This window comes from Oncorhynchus masou, chromosome 16 (assembly GCF_036934945.1).
Source record: "Oncorhynchus masou masou isolate Uvic2021 chromosome 16, UVic_Omas_1.1, whole genome shotgun sequence".
NCBI lineage: Eukaryota > Metazoa > Chordata > Actinopteri > Salmoniformes > Salmonidae > Oncorhynchus > Oncorhynchus masou.
In genome coordinates this window covers 47498316-47514642 of record NC_088227.1, presented here as the reverse complement: position 1 = coordinate 47514642, position 16327 = coordinate 47498316, and the positions used below count along the sequence as shown (strand labels likewise).

The following is a 16327-nucleotide window of genomic DNA, read 5'->3' as shown; positions in this document are numbered from 1 at the left end:
CAGTGTGTCTGGGTAATGAATACAGAGGTCCATTACGTCATTCAGACAGGTGCTTTTTTACTCAGTGTTTTCAGACTATACAGCAGCTGTCCATTTAGCACTTGCAGCATAGCTTTTATAGTTGATGCACGTCGATAACTTATATTACGCTAACATTTAATTAAATAAGCCACTATTCAGTCTCTTGAATAGAATAACATTTGCGCTTTGCAATTGGAGACTGCTGTATATGGGCGGGACTTCCTTGTAGCCAACGCTGTTTATTTGTGCGTGTTGCAGAAATAGCAGAGAGATCTTGCACAGAGCAGATAAGTAGGTAAGTTTGACTTTAGTTCGTCTTTTTAGTCTTTATAAATATCCCCACTCTAAAACGACGTTTAGTTATTTTGAATCTTCATCTCGACCATTATACATTATTATGAACGTCTCCCGTTGACCGTGTTATGGGTGACTGTTGGGCAGTAGTCACTTCGGGGATAGTAGCTAACAGCTGATTATGAATACCGTAATAATACCATTTTGCAGTAGGTAACTACCGAGCTACTGCTAGCGGTATATTGGTTACATTCCCGACTGTTGCATTATTGGGAGGTCGGTCGAGGTGACCGCTGTCATTTAGATGCAGTTTGTGCCCAGTAACCCTACGGATAACTCATAGGTAGCTACATCATAACAGTCCTACTGTCTGTCGTTTTACTCGTTGCAATATGATGTGTGCGGTGCAGCTGTGAGTGGGTTTGCTTTAGCACTCGTTTCATATGGATTGTCATTGTTTGTACATTTTTAATAAGAGTGCAGTAATAAACACGTTGTGCAACATCATTCTACTGTACACTGTAGCAGTAACACAGGACTAGTAGCCGTCTCTTCTCCAAGCACATAGGCCAGGCTACTGTAGCAAGTCACCAAAGTGTTTGTAAACAAGCCAAGGAGGATACATAGCGAAGTGCACGTAGACACACTACTGGACACTCAACACAGTCTATATCCACCACAACACTGTATTCAACACTGTCTATATCCACCACAACACTGTATTCAACACTGTCTATATTAACCACAACACTGTATTCAACACTGTCTATATCCACCACAACACTGTATTCAACACTGTATTCAACACTGTCTATATTAACCACAACACTGTATTCAACACTGTCTATATTAACCACAACACTGTATTCAACACTGTCTATATTAACCACAACACTGTATTCAACACTGTCTATATCCACCACAACACTGTATTCAACACTGTCTATATTAACCACAACACTGTATTCAACACTGTCTATATCCACCACAACACTGTATTCAACACTGTCTATATCCACCACAACACTGTATTCAACACTGTCTATATCCACCACAACACTGTATTCAACACTGTCTATATCCACCACAACACTGTATTCAACACTGTCTATATTAACCGCAACACTGTATTCAACACTGTCTATATTAACCACAACACTGTATTCAACACTGTCTATATTAACCACAACACTGTATTCAACACTGTCTATATTAACCACAACACTGTATTCAACACTGTCTATATCCACCACAACACTGTATTCAACACTGTATTCAACACTGTCTATATTAACCACAACACTGTATTCAACACTGTCTATATTAACCACAACACTGTATTCAACACTGTCTATATTAACCACAACACTGTATTCAACACTGTCTATATCCACCACAACACTGTATTCAACACTGTCTATATTAACCACAACACTGTATTCAACACTGTCTATATCCACCACAACACTGTATTCAACACTGTCTATATCCACCACAACACTGTATTCAACACTGTCTATATCCACCACAACACCGTATTCAACACTGTCTATTTTAACCACAACACTGTATTCAACACTGTCTATATTAACCGCAACACTGTATTCAACACTGTCTATATTAACCACAACACTGTATTCAACACTGTCTATATTAACCACAACACTGTATTCAACACTGTCTATATTAACCACAACACTGTATTCAACACTGTCTATATTAACCACAACACTGTATTCAACACTGTCTATATTAACCACAACACTGTATTCAACACTGTCTATATTAACCACAACACTGTATTCAACACTGCCTATATTAACCACAACACTGTATTCAACACTGTCTATATTAACCACAACACTGTATTCAACACTGTCTATATCCACCACAACACTGTATTCAACACTGTATTCAACACTGTCTATATTAACCACAACACTGTATTCAACACTGTCTATATTAACCACAACACTGTATTCAACACTGTCTATATTAACCACAACACTGTATTCAACACTGTCTATATCCACCACAACACTGTATTCAACACTGTCTATATTAACCACAACACTGTATTCAACACTGTCTATATCCACCACAACACTGTATTCAACACTGTCTATATCCACCACAACACTGTATTCAACACTGTCTATATCCACCACAACACCGTATTCAACACTGTCTATTTTAACCACAACACTGTATTCAACACTGTCTATATTAACCGCAACACTGTATTCAACACTGTCTATATTAACCACAACACTGTATTCAACACTGTCTATATTAACCACAACACTGTATTCAACACTGTCTATATTAACCACAACACTGTATTCAACACTGTCTATATTAACCACAACACTGTATTCAACACTGCCTATATTAACCACAACACTCTATTCAACACTGCTTATATTCAAAATTGCACTATATTTCACACTGCCTATATTCACAATAGCACTGTACTGCAGTTTTTATTACAGGGTGGTATGATGTTGTGGAGCGTAATGCTGGGTTGCAGCTCACGAAGAGGAGGAAGCTGCTATCTGGGATGGCTTATGACCTTAACTCTGACCCTGACCCTGCCTCTGGCCTCCCTACAGATGGACCACCATGGACACCAAGGTAGGGTCAGGCAGCATGGGGTAGGGTGCATGGGGCAGAGACCATGGGGCGGAGACCATGGGGCGGAGACCATGGGGCGGAGACCAGGGGGCGGAGACCAGGGGGCGGAGACCAGGGGGCGGAGACCATGGAGCGGAGACCATGGGGTGGAGACCATGGAGTAGGGTCAAGGACCGGGGAACATTGGGCAGGGAGCATGGGGTAGGGTAAAGCACCAGGGAGCATTGGGCAGGGAGCATGGAGTAGGGTCAAGGACCCGGAAGCAATGGGCCAGGGAGCAATGGGCCAGGGAGCAATGGGCCAGGGAGCAATGGGCCAGGGAGCATGGAGTAGGGTCAAGGACCAGGGAGCATGGGGCAGGGTCAAGGACCCGGGGGCAGGGAGTAGGGAGCATGGGGCATGGAATAGGGTCAAGGACCAGGGAGCATGGGGCAGGGTCAAGGACCCGGGGGCAGGGAGCATGGAGTAGGGAGCATGGGGCAGGGTGCATGGGGTAGGGAGCATGGGGCAGGGAGCATGGGGCAGGGAGCATGGGGTAGGGAGCATGGGGCAGGGAGCATGGGGCAGGGAGCATGGGGTAGGGAGCATGGGGCAAGGAGCATGGGGTAGGGAGCATGGAGCATGGGGTAGGGAGCATGGGGTAGGGAGCAGGGAGCATGGGGTAGGGAGCATGGGGCAAGGAGCATGGGGTAGGGAGCATGTGGTAGGGAGCAGGGAGTAGGGAGCATGGGGTTGGGTCAAGGACCAGGGAGGATGGGACAAATGCAAGAGATATACATTGCCTACCCCTTTACTAGCAGTGTTGGTCCCTCTTGTTGCAGGCTTTATTTTGCCTGTTGCCATTCTAACATTACCCTCTCCTCTCTCTATACCCCAGGACACCCCCTCCATCCTCACCACCAGGCCACCAGAGGGGCTCGTCCCAAGCTACTGCTGCTGTCCTTTGATGGGTTCCGCTGGGACTACGTGGACCGTGTCCCCACCCCTAACTTCCATGCCCTGATGGAGGAAGGGTCAATAGTTGAGCAGGTTGAGAACACCTACATCACTAAAACCTTCCCTGACCACTACACCCTGGTCACTGGGCTGCATGCCGAGACGCATGGCATCGTGGGTAACGAGATGTACGACCCAGACCTTAATGCCTCCTTCTCCATGGAGACGCATAGCGCCTACGAGCCACGCTGGTGGGCTGGGGCAGAGCCTCTGTGGGTGACCAATCAGAAGCAGGGTGGACGGAGCGGCGGGGTGATGTGGCCGGGGTCGGATGTGGAGATCGGGGGGGCGTACCCGTCACGCTACCTTCCGTACAACGCATCGCTGAGCTTCGAGAGGCGCGTGGAGACGATGGTAGCCTGGCTGATGGGAGAGAGGCCAGGGGAGGGGGTTCGGTCTGTGCAGGGAGGTGTGGACTTTGGCGTGTTATACTGGGAGGAGCCTGACGAGAGTGGTCACAACCTGGGCCCAGAGAACCCTCTAATGGACGCGGTCATTGCTGATATCGACGACAAGCTGGGCTTCCTCCGCAATGAGCTGCGCAAGATGGGTCTGTACCTGCTGTCTATGTACATTATACATTATGATCTAGATAAGGGGTTGCTAATGTTCCCCCCCACAACATCTAGTTCTATAGGCACAAGCACTGTGACAACTGTTCACTCCCCCCTTCCAGCATTGTCATGGGGTTACAGAGAACATGTTGTCACGGGGTTGCAGAGAACATGTTGTCACGGGGTTGCAGAGAACATGTTGTCACGGGGTTGCAGAGAACATGTTGTCACGGGGTTGCAGAGAACATGTTGTCATGGGGTTACAGAGAACATGTTGTCAGGGGGTTACAGAGAACATGTTGTCATGGGGTTACAGAGAACATGTTGTCACGGGGTTACAGAGAACATGTTGTCAGGGGGTTACAGAGAACATGTTGTCATGGGGTTACAGAGAACATGTTGTCACGGGGTTGCAGAGAACATGTTGTCACGGGGTTGCAGAGAACATGTTGTCACGGGGTTACAGAGAACATGTTGTCACGGGGTTACAGAGAACATGTTGTCACGGGGTTACAGAGAACATGTTGTCATGGGGTTACAGAGAACATGTTGTCAGGGGGTTACAGAGAACATGTTGTCATGGGGTTACAGAGAACATGTTGTCATGGGGTTACAGAGAACATGTTGTCATGGGGTTACAGAGAACATGTTGTCACGGGGTTACAGAGAACATGTTGTCACGGGGTTACAGAGAACATGTTGTCACGGGGTTACAGAGAACATGTTGTCACGGGGTTACAGAGAACATGTTGTCACGGGGTTACAGAGAACATGTTGTCACGGGGTTACAGAGAACATGTTGTCACGGGGTTACAGAGAACATGTTGTCACGGGGTTACAGAGAACATGTTGTCACGGGGTTACAGAGAACATGTTGTCACGGGGTTACAGAGAACATGTTGTCACGGGGTTACAGAGAACATGTTGTCACGGGGTTACAGAGAACATGTTGTCACGGGGTTACAGAGAACATGTTGTCACGGGGTTGCAGAGAACATGTTGTCACGGGGTTGCAGAGAACATGTTGTCACGGGGTTACAGAGAACATGTTGTCACGGGGTTACAGAGAACATGTTGTCACGGGGTTACAGAGAACATGTTGTCACGGGGTTACAGAGAACATGTTGTCACGGGGTTACAGAGAACATGTTGTCACGGGGTTACAGAGAACATGTTGTCACGGGGTTACAGAGAACATGTTGTCACGGGGTTACAGAGAACATGTTGTCACGGGGTTACAGAGAACATGTTGTCACGGGGTTACAGAGAACATGTTGTCACGGGGGTACAGAGAACATGTTGTCACGGGGGTACAGAGAACATGTTGTCATGGGGTTACAGAGAACATGTTGCAGTTTTAAAGCATATTTTCATGCAATTCTATGTGTTTTGCCATGTTTTATGTGTACTCGTGATATTTGAGACACTCGAACATTACTACAAAATCTATGGGCTAAAGAACATTAGCTGACTGGGATAGTTGATCTGGACATTTCTGACAAGCTATACATATCTCTCTAAGGTCTGCAATGACTGACATGACAAGAGGAACTGATGCTGCATGACCCAAGATAGAAAGATTACCTTGTGTGCTTTAATCAATTTATCAAGAAACGCATGTAATTGATTAATTCATGAAATAAATATTTAATTATTGGTCAATTAAATGTAATTAGTTGTATTTTGACTGCATTCCTAGGTCTGTACGAAAGTGTGAACCTGATTGTGACCAGTGATCATGGCATGACCCAGCTCTCCAAAGACAAGGTGATTGAGCTGGACCAATACCTGGACAGAGACCTCTACACCTGGGTGGACAAGAGCCCTGTGGTGGGGATACTGCCTAGAGATGGTAAGATCCTGGGGATGCTGCCTAGAGACGGTAAGATCCTGGGGATGCTGCCTAGAGACGGTAAGATCCTGGGGATGCTGCCTAGAGACGGTAAGATCCTGGGGATACTGCCTAGAGACGATAAGGTCCTGGGGATACTGCCTAGAGACGATAAGGTCCTGGGGATACTGCCTAGAGACGGTAAGATCCTGGGGATACTGCCTAGAGACGGTAAGATCCTGGGGATACTGCCTAGAGACGGTAAGATCCTGGGGATGCTGCCTAGAGGAGGTAACATCCTGGGGATGCTGCCTAGAGACGATAAGGTCCTGGGGATGCTGCCTAGAGACGATAAGGTCCTGGGGATACTGCCTAGAGACGATAAGGTCCTGGGGATGCTGCCTAGAGACGATAAGATCCTGGGGATACTGCCTAGAGACGATAAGGTCCTGGGGATGCTGCCTAGAGACGGTAAGATCCTGGGGATACTGCCTAGAGATGGTAACATCCTGGGGATGCTGCCTAGAGGAGGTAAGATCCTGGGGATACTGCCTAGAGACGATAAGATCCTGGGGATGCTGCCTAGAGACGGTAAGATCCTGGGGATGCTGCCTAGAGACGGTAAGATCCTGGGGAATACTGCCTAGAGACGATAAGATCCTGGGGATGCTGCCTAGAGACGGTAAGATCCTGGGGATACTGCCTAGAGACGGTAAGGTCCTGGGGATACTGCCTAGATACGGTAAGGTCCTGGGGATACTGCCTAGATACGGTAACGTCCTGGGGATACTGCCTAGATACGGTAACGTCCTGGGGATGCTGCCTAGATACGGTAACGTCCTGGGGATGCTGCCTAGAGACGGTAAGATCCTGGGGATACTGCCTAGATACGGTAAGATCCTGGGGATGCTGCCTAGAGACGGTAACATCCTGGGGATGCTGCCTAGAGACGGTAAGATCCTGGGGATACTGCCTAGATACGGTAACATCCTGGGGATACTGCCTAGAGACGGTAAGATCCTGGGGATGCTGCCTAGAGACGGTAAGATCCTGGGGATGCTGCCTAGAGACGGTAAGATCCTGGGGATGCTGCCTAGAGGAGGTAACATCCTGGGGATGCTACCTAGAGGAGGTACTACCTAGAGACGGTAAGATCCTGGGGATACTGCCTAGATACGGTAAGATCCTGGGGATGCTGCCTAGAGACGGTAAGATCCTGGGGATGCTGCCTAGATACGGTAAGATCCTGGGGATGCTGCCTAGAGACGGTAAGATCCTGGGGATGCTGCCTAGAGACGGTAAGATCCTGGGGATGCTGCCTAGAGACGGTAAGATCCTGGGGATGCTGCCTAGAGACGGTAAGATCCTGGGGTTGCTGCCTAGAGAGACGGTAAGATCCTGGGGATGCTGCCTAGAGACGGTAAGATCCTGGGGATGCTGCCTAGAGACGGTAAGATCCTGGGGATGCTGCCTAGAGACGGTAAGATCCTGGGGATGCTGCCTAGAGACGGTAAGATCCTGGGGATGCTGCCTAGAGACGGTAAGATCCTGGGGATACTGCCTAGAGACGGTAAGATCCTGGGGTTGCTGCCTAGAGACGGTAAGATCCTGGGGATGCTGCCTAGAGACGGTAAGATCCTGGGGATGCTGCCTAGAGACGGTAAGATCCTGGGGATGCTGCCTAGAGACGGTAAGATCCTGGGGATGCTGCCTAGAGACGGTAAGATCCTGGGGATGCTGCCTAGAGACGGTAAGATCCTGGGGATGCTGCCTAGAGACGGTAAGATCCTGGGGATGCTGCCTAGAGACGGTAAGATCCTGGGGATGCTGCCTAGAGACGGTAAGATCCTGGGGATGCTGCCTAGAGACGGTAAGATCCTGGGGATGCTGCCTAGAGGAGGTAAGATCCTGGGGATGCTGCCTAGAGACGGTAAGATCCTGGGGATGCTGCCTAGAGACGGTAAGATCCTGGGGATGCTGCCTAGAGACGGTAAGATCCTGGGGATGCTGCCTAGAGACGGTAAGATCCTGGGGTTGCTGCCTAGAGACGGTAAGATCCTGGGGATGCTGCCTAGAGACGGTAAGATCCTGGGGATGCTGCCTAGAGACGGTAAGATCCTGGGGATGCTGCCTAGAGACGGTAAGATCCTGGGGATGCTGCCTAGAGACGGTAAGATCCTGGGGATGCTGCCTAGAGACGGTAAGATCCTGGGGATGCTGCCTAGAGACGGTAAGATCCTGGGGATGCTGCCTAGAGACGGTAAGATCCTGGGGATGCTGCCTAGAGACGGTAAGATCCTGGGGATGCTGCCTAGAGACGGTAAGATCCTGGGGATGCTGCCTAGAGACGGTAAGATCCTGGGGATGCTGCCTAGAGACGGTAAGATCCTGGGGATGCTGCCTAGAGACGGTAAGATCCTGGGGATGCTGCCTAGAGACGGTAAGATCCTGGGGATGCTGCCTAGAGACGGTAAGATCCTGGGGATGCTGCCTAGAGACGGTAAGATCCTGGGGATGCTGCCTAGAGACGGTAAGATCCTGGGGATGCTGCCTAGAGACGGTAAGATCCTGGGGATGCTGCCTAGAGACGGTAAGATCCTGGGGATGCTGCCTAGAGACGGTAAGATCCTGGGGATGCTGCCTAGAGACGGTAAGATCCTGGGGATGCTGCCTAGAGACGGTAAGATCCTGGGGATGCTGCCTAGAGACGGTAAGATCCTGGGGATGCTGCCTAGAGACGGTAAGATCCTGGGGATGCTGCCTAGAGACGGTAAGATCCTGGGGATGCTGCCTAGAGACGGTAAGATCCTGGGGATGCTGCCTAGAGACGGTAAGATCCTGGGGATGCTGCCTAGAGACGGTAAGATCCTGGGGATGCTGCCTAGAGACGGTAAGATCCTGGGGATGCTGCCTAGAGACGGTAAGATCCTGGGGATGCTGCCTAGAGACGGTAAGATCCTGGGGATGCTGCCTAGAGACGGTAAGATCCTGGGGATGCTGCCTAGAGACGGTAAGATCCTGGGGATGCTGCCTAGAGACGGTAAGATCCTGGGGATGCTGCCTAGAGACGGTAAGATCCTGGGGATGCTGCCTAGAGACGGTAAGATCCTGGGGATGCTGCCTAGAGACGGTAAGATCCTGGGGATGCTGCCTAGAGACGGTAAGATCCTGGGGATGCTGCCTAGAGACGGTAAGATCCTGGGGATGCTGCCTAGAGACGGTAAGATCCTGGGGATGCTGCCTAGAGACGGTAAGATCCTGGGGATGCTGCCTAGAGACGGTAAGATCCTGGGGATGCTGCCTAGAGACGGTAAGATCCTGGGGATGCTGCCGAGAGACGGTAAGATCCTGGGGATGCTGCCTAGAGACGGTAAGATCCTGGGGATGCTGCCTAGAGACGGTAAGATCCTGGGGATGCTGCCTAGAGACGGTAAGATCCTGGGGATGCTGCCGAGAGACGGTAACAGCCTGGGGATGCTACCTAGAGGAGGGACTATCTCCCCTGTCCTGTAGGTAAGTTAGAGGAGATGTATAGTAACTGTCTCCCCTGTCCTGTAGGTAAGTTAGAGGAGATGTATAGTAACTGTCTCACCTGTCCTGTAGGTAAGTTAGAGGAGGTGTATAGTAACTGTCTCACTTGTCCTGTAGGTAAGTTAGAGGAGGTGTATAGTAACTGTCTCACCTGTCCTGTGGGTAAGGTCGAGGAGGTGTATAGTAACTGTCTCACCTGTCCTGTAGGTAAGTTAGAGGAGGTGTACAGTAACTGTCTCACCTGTCCTGTAGGTAAGTTAGATGAGGTGTATAGTAACTGTCTCACCTGTCCTGTAGGTAAGTTAGAGGAGGTGTACAGTGCGCTGGTTGAGGCCAATCCCAACATGGTGGTGTATAGGAGGGAGCAGATCCCCGAGCGTCTCCACTACCGTCACAACAACAGGATCATGCCCATAATTATCGAGGCCAAGGAGGGCTGGACCATCACCCAGAACAGAACCACAGGACCACACATGTGTAAGGAAATACCAGATCAACTAAATTCCTATTTTGAAATATGCAGTATTATTGTAACTCTCAGACTTTCACAAGTTCAGATCTTTAGGCTGTTCGTTAAACATTTAGAGTTACCAATATTAAGATTCAGTCCACAATGACAGCTAATTAACAGTAAACGTGTTCTAAATGTTTTAATCCTATTTAATGCTGTTCTCTCTGTGTTTCACAGTGGGTAACCACGGCTACGACAACACCCTACCCAGCATGCATCCTGTCTTGGTGGCGCGTGGCCCCGCCTTCCGTCAGGACTACGTGAAGAGCTCCATGCGTTCCGTTGACCTCTACCCCCTCATGTGTCACATCCTGTCTGTCCGGCCCCGCCCCAACAATGGTTCTCTAGCCCGGGTTATGGACCTCCTCTCGGAGCCCTCCCCCCCCACACACTCCACCCCGCTGGAGGGCAGATACCAGCCTTCCTTCGCCACCGCCCTGGGTGTGGTCCTGGGGGTTGTCATGGTGACAGGGTTCCTGGTGGTTATCGTCAAACAGATGACGCTCCGACAACTACCCAGCAGGCAGAGCGAGATGGCCCAGCCGCTATTACTTGAAGAACTACAGCTTTAGAGGAGAGGAGAAGAGGGAGTTAGGAGAAGAAAGTAGGAGGAGAGAAGAAAGTAGGAGGAGAGAAGAAAGTAGGAGGAGAGAGGAGGAGAAGATGAGAGTTGGCTCCGTACACCGGTAAAGGACAGTAGCTTCAGTGTGGTGGTGGAGGAGAGGATAAAGTGTGGCTTTGTTCTGATGGTTATTTTGTTTATCTCATCAGAGAGGAGCAGTCATAATAACAATTAGAACCAATAGTACACTGGACACCAAGCATAATAAGTGAGTAAATCTAGTATGTGGTTGAGTTGTTATGCTAAGCCGTACAGTGACTCAGAGGTTTTAGACCACTGTGGGATCTGAGTTCAGTTAGTCAGGCTGTTGCTTTCAGTCTTCAATAGATCCATGACTGATACAGTTACTGCTTTAGTCCATATAGTTGTCGTCATGACTACCACGTTACTACTTTAGTCCATACAGTTGTCGTCATGGCTACCACGTTACTACTTTAGTCCATATAGTTGTCGTCATGGCTACCACGTTACTACTTTAGTCCATATAGTTGTCGTCATGGATACCACGTTACTGCTTTAGTCCATATAGTTGTCGTCATGACTACCACGTTACTACTTTAGTCCATACAGTTGTAGTCATGACTGCCACATTACTATTTTAGTCTGTATAGTTGTAGTCATGACTACCACGTTACTACTTGTTCCTGTTCAGTACTTACAATTATCCTCTACTTCATAGGAGATCATCTTTCTATTATATGTGCAATAATGTTGTTTTATATATGTTACTGTCTGTAGGGGGCGTGTTTCTGTACAGATGCATGTGTATTGCCCCTATAAAGTGTTAGAATCATAAACCACTAACCATTCAGGGCTTGACATTCAGGTACATTTGTCAGTGGCACACCTTGCCAGTACCAAGTGGAACACTACTGTCCCGAATGAGAAAATGACTGGCTGGGCCAAGTTATGCACACAATTTGAATCATGGGTAATTTCATGTTTCATTTGCAGTCTGGGCAAGTACCTTTTTTAATTTCTATATAGCCAACTATACAATCTGATATTTACACTGGTTGTTTGGAGAACAAAAGTAAAGCCACCCCTCTCAGTGATGACATATAGCCTTAACCTTTGAAGAAAATGTCATAAATTAGCCCGATAACATATTGTTGAAATGTAATATCTTCAGGCCTATATAGCATATATATACTATATAGTAAATGGTGCTTATTAGAAGCCAGTATGCTATCTTAACAATAAGCATTATCACCTGTAGCCTGATACAGCATGGTGACTACATTATCACCTGTAGCCTGATACAGCATGGTGACTACATTATCACCTGTAGCCTGATACAGCATGGTGACTACATTATCACCTGTAGCCTGATACAGCATGGTGACTACATTATCACCTGTAGCCTGATACAGCATGGTGACTACATTATCACCTGTAGCCTGATACAGCATGGTGACTACATTATCACCTGTAGCCTGATACAGCATGGTGACTACATTATCACCTGTAGCCTGATACAGCATGGTGACTACATTATCACCTGTAGCCTGATACAGCATGGTGACTACATTATAACCTGTAACCTGATACAGCATGGGGACTACATGGTGACTACATTATCACCTGTAGCCTGATACAGCATGGTGACTACATTATCACCTGTAACCTGATACAGCATGGTGACTACATTATCACCTGTAGCCTGATACAGCATGGTGACTACATTATCACCTGTAGCCTGATACAGCATGGTGACTACATTATCACCTGTAACCTGATACAGCATGGTGACTACATTATCACCTGTAACCTGATACAGCATGGTGACTACATTATCACCTGCTACCTGATACAGCATGGTGACTACATTATCACCTGTAACCTGATACAGCATGGTGACTACATTATCACCTGCTACCTGATACAGCATGGTGACTACATTATCACCTGCTACCTGATACAGCATGGTGACTACATTATCACCTGCTACCTGATACAGCATGGTGACTACATTATCACCTGTAGCCTGATACAGCATGGTGACTACATTATCACCTGTAACCTGATACAGCATGGTGACTACATTATCACCTGTAACCTGATACAGCATGGTGACTACATTATCACCTGTAGCCTGATACAGCATGGTGACTACATTATCACCTGTAACCTGATACAGCATGGTGACTACATTATCACCTGTTACCTGATACAGCATGGTGACTACATTATCACCTGTAACCTGATACAGCATGGTGACTACATTATCACCTGTTACCTGATACAGCATGGTGACTACATTATCACCTGTAACCTGATACAGCATGGTGACTACATGGTCTCCTGTCTGATGCAGCATGGTGACTACATGGTGACTACATGGTCTCCTGTCTGATGCAGCATGGTGACTACATGGTGACTACATTATCACCTGTAACCTGATACAGGATGGGGACTAAATGGTGACTACATTATCACCTGTAACCTGATACAGCATGGGGACTACATGGTCTCCTGTCTGATACAGCATGGTGACTACATGGTGACTACATTATGACTACATGGTCTCCTGTCTGATGCAGCATGGTGACTACATGGTCTCCTGTCTGATGCAGCATGGTGACTACATGGTCTCCTGTCTGATGCAGCATGGTGACTACATGGTCTCCTGTCTGATGCAGCATGGTGACTACATGATGACTACATGGTCTCCTGTCTGATACAGCATGGTGACTACATGGTGACTACATGGTCTCCTGTCTGATACAGCATGGTGACTACATGGTCTCCTGTCTGATACAGCATGGTGACTACATGGTGACTACATGGTCTCCTGTCTGATGCAGCATGGTGGCTACATGGTGACTACATGGTCTCCTGTCTGATGCAGCATGGTGACTACATGGTGACTACATGGTGACTACATGGTCTCCTGTCTGATGCAGCATGGTGACTACATGGTCTCCTGTCTGATGCAGCATGGTGACTACATGGTCTCCTGTCTGATGCAGCATGGTGACTACATGGTCTCCTGTCTGATACAGCATGGTGACTACATGGTCTCCTGTCTGATACAGCATGGTGACTACATGGTCTCCTGTCTGATACAGCATGGTGACTACATGGTGACTACATGGTCTCCTGTCTGATGCAGCATGGTGACTACATGGTCTCCTGTCTGATACAGCATGGTGACTACATGGTCTCCTGTCTGATACAGCATGGTGACTACATGGTGACTACATGGTGACTACATGGTCTCCTGTCTGATGCAGCATGGTGACTACATGGTCTCCTGTCTGATGCAGCATGGTGACTACATGGTCTCCTGTCTGATACAGCATGGTGACTACATGGTCTCCTGTCTGATGCAGCATGGTGACTACATGGTCTCCTGTCTGATGCAGCATGGTGACTACATGGTCTCCTGTCTGATGCAGCATGGTGACTACATGATGACTACATGGTCTCCTGTCTGATACAGCATGGTGACTACATGGTGACTACATGGTCTCCTGTCTGATACAGCATGGTGACTACATGGTCTCCTGTCTGATACAGCATGGTGACTACATGGTGACTACATGGTCTCCTGTCTGATGCAGCATGGTGGCTACATGGTGACTACATGGTCTCCTGTCTGATGCAGCATGGTGACTACATGGTGACTACATGGTGACTACATGGTCTCCTGTCTGATGCAGCATGGTGACTACATGGTCTCCTGTCTGATGCAGCATGGTGACTACATGGTCTCCTGTCTGATGCAGCATGGTGACTACATGGTCTCCTGTCTGATACAGCATGGTGACTACATGGTCTCCTGTCTGATACAGCATGGTGACTACATGGTCTCCTGTCTGATACAGCATGGTGACTACATGGTGACTACATGGTCTCCTGTCTGATGCAGCATGGTGGCTACATGGTGACTACATGGTCTCCTGTCTGATGCAGCATGGTGACTACATGGTCTCCTGTCTGATGCAGCATGGTGACTACATGGTCTCCTGTCTGATACAGCATGGTGACTACATGGTCTCCTGTCTGATGCAGCATGGTGACTACATGGTGACTACATGGTCTCCTGTCTGATACAGCATTGTGACTACATGGTCTCCTGTCTGATGCAGTATGGTGACTACATGGTGACTACATGGTCTCCTGTCTGATACAGCATGGTGACTACATGGTCTCCTGTCTGATGCAGCATGGTGACTACATGGTGACTACATGGTCTCCTGTCTGATGCAGCATGGTGACTACATGGTGACTACATGGTCTCCTGTCTGATACAGCATGGTGACTACATGGTGACTACATGGTGGCTACATGGTCTCCTGTCTGATACAGCATGGTGACTACATGGTCTCCTGTCTGATACAGCATGGTGACTACATGGTCTCCTGTCTGATGCAGTATGGTGACTACATGGTGACTACATGGTCTCCTGTCTGATACAGCATGGTGACTACATGGTCTCCTGTCTGATGCAGCATGTTGACTACATGGTGACTACATGGTCTCCTGTCTGATGCAGCATGGTGACTACATGGTGACTACATGGTCTCCTGTCTGATACAGCATGGTGACTACATAGTGACTACATGTTCTATTGTCTGATGCAGCATGGTGACTACATGGTGACTACATGGTGACTACATGGTGACTACATGGTCTCCTGTCTGATACAGCATGGTGACTACATGGTCTCCTGTCTGATACAGCATGGTGACTACATGGTCTCCTGTCTGATGCAGCATGGTGGCTACATGGTGACTACATGGTCTCTTGTCTGATGCAGCATGGTGACTACATGGTGACTACATGGTCTCCTGTCTGATGCAGCATGGTGACTACATGGTGACTACATGGTCTCCTGTCTGATGCAGCATGGTGACTACATGATGACTACATGGTGACTACATGGTCTCCTGTCTGATACAGCATGGTGACTACATGGTGACTACATGGTCTCCTGTCTGATGCAGCATGGTGACTACATGGTGACTACATGGCCTCCTGTCTGATGCAGCATGGTGACTACATGATGATTACATGGTCTCCTGTCTGATGCAGCATGGTGACTACATGGTGACTACATGGTGACTACATGGTCTCCTGTCTGATGCAGCATGGTGACTACATGGTCTCCTGTCTGATACAGCATGGTGACTACATGGTCTCCTGTCTGATGCAGCATGGTGACTACATGGTCTCCTGTCTGATGCAGCATGGTGACTACATGGTGACTACATGGTCTCCTGTCTGATACAGCATGGTGACTACATGGTCTCCTGTCTGATGCAGTATGGTGACTACATGGTGACTACATGTTCTCCTGTCTGATACAGCATGGTGACTACATGGTC

The 16327-nt window shown here is 48.3% G+C and overlaps 1 protein-coding gene across 1 annotated transcript; it reads left to right on the top strand.

Moving 5' to 3' along the window:
- Positions 1–254: 254 nt before the first annotated feature.
- enpp5 (ectonucleotide pyrophosphatase/phosphodiesterase 5) lies at positions 255–12388 on the top strand. Its single transcript, XM_064990457.1, has 6 exons — positions 255–316; positions 2796–2949; positions 3827–4503; positions 6207–6351; positions 10159–10338; positions 10550–12388. The coding sequence occupies exons 2-6, from the start codon at positions 2814–2816 to the stop codon at positions 10942–10944; spliced, it is 1533 nt and encodes a 510-aa protein (XP_064846529.1). The 5' UTR covers positions 255–316; positions 2796–2813; the 3' UTR covers positions 10945–12388.
- The last annotated feature ends 3939 nt before the right edge of the window (positions 12389–16327 follow it).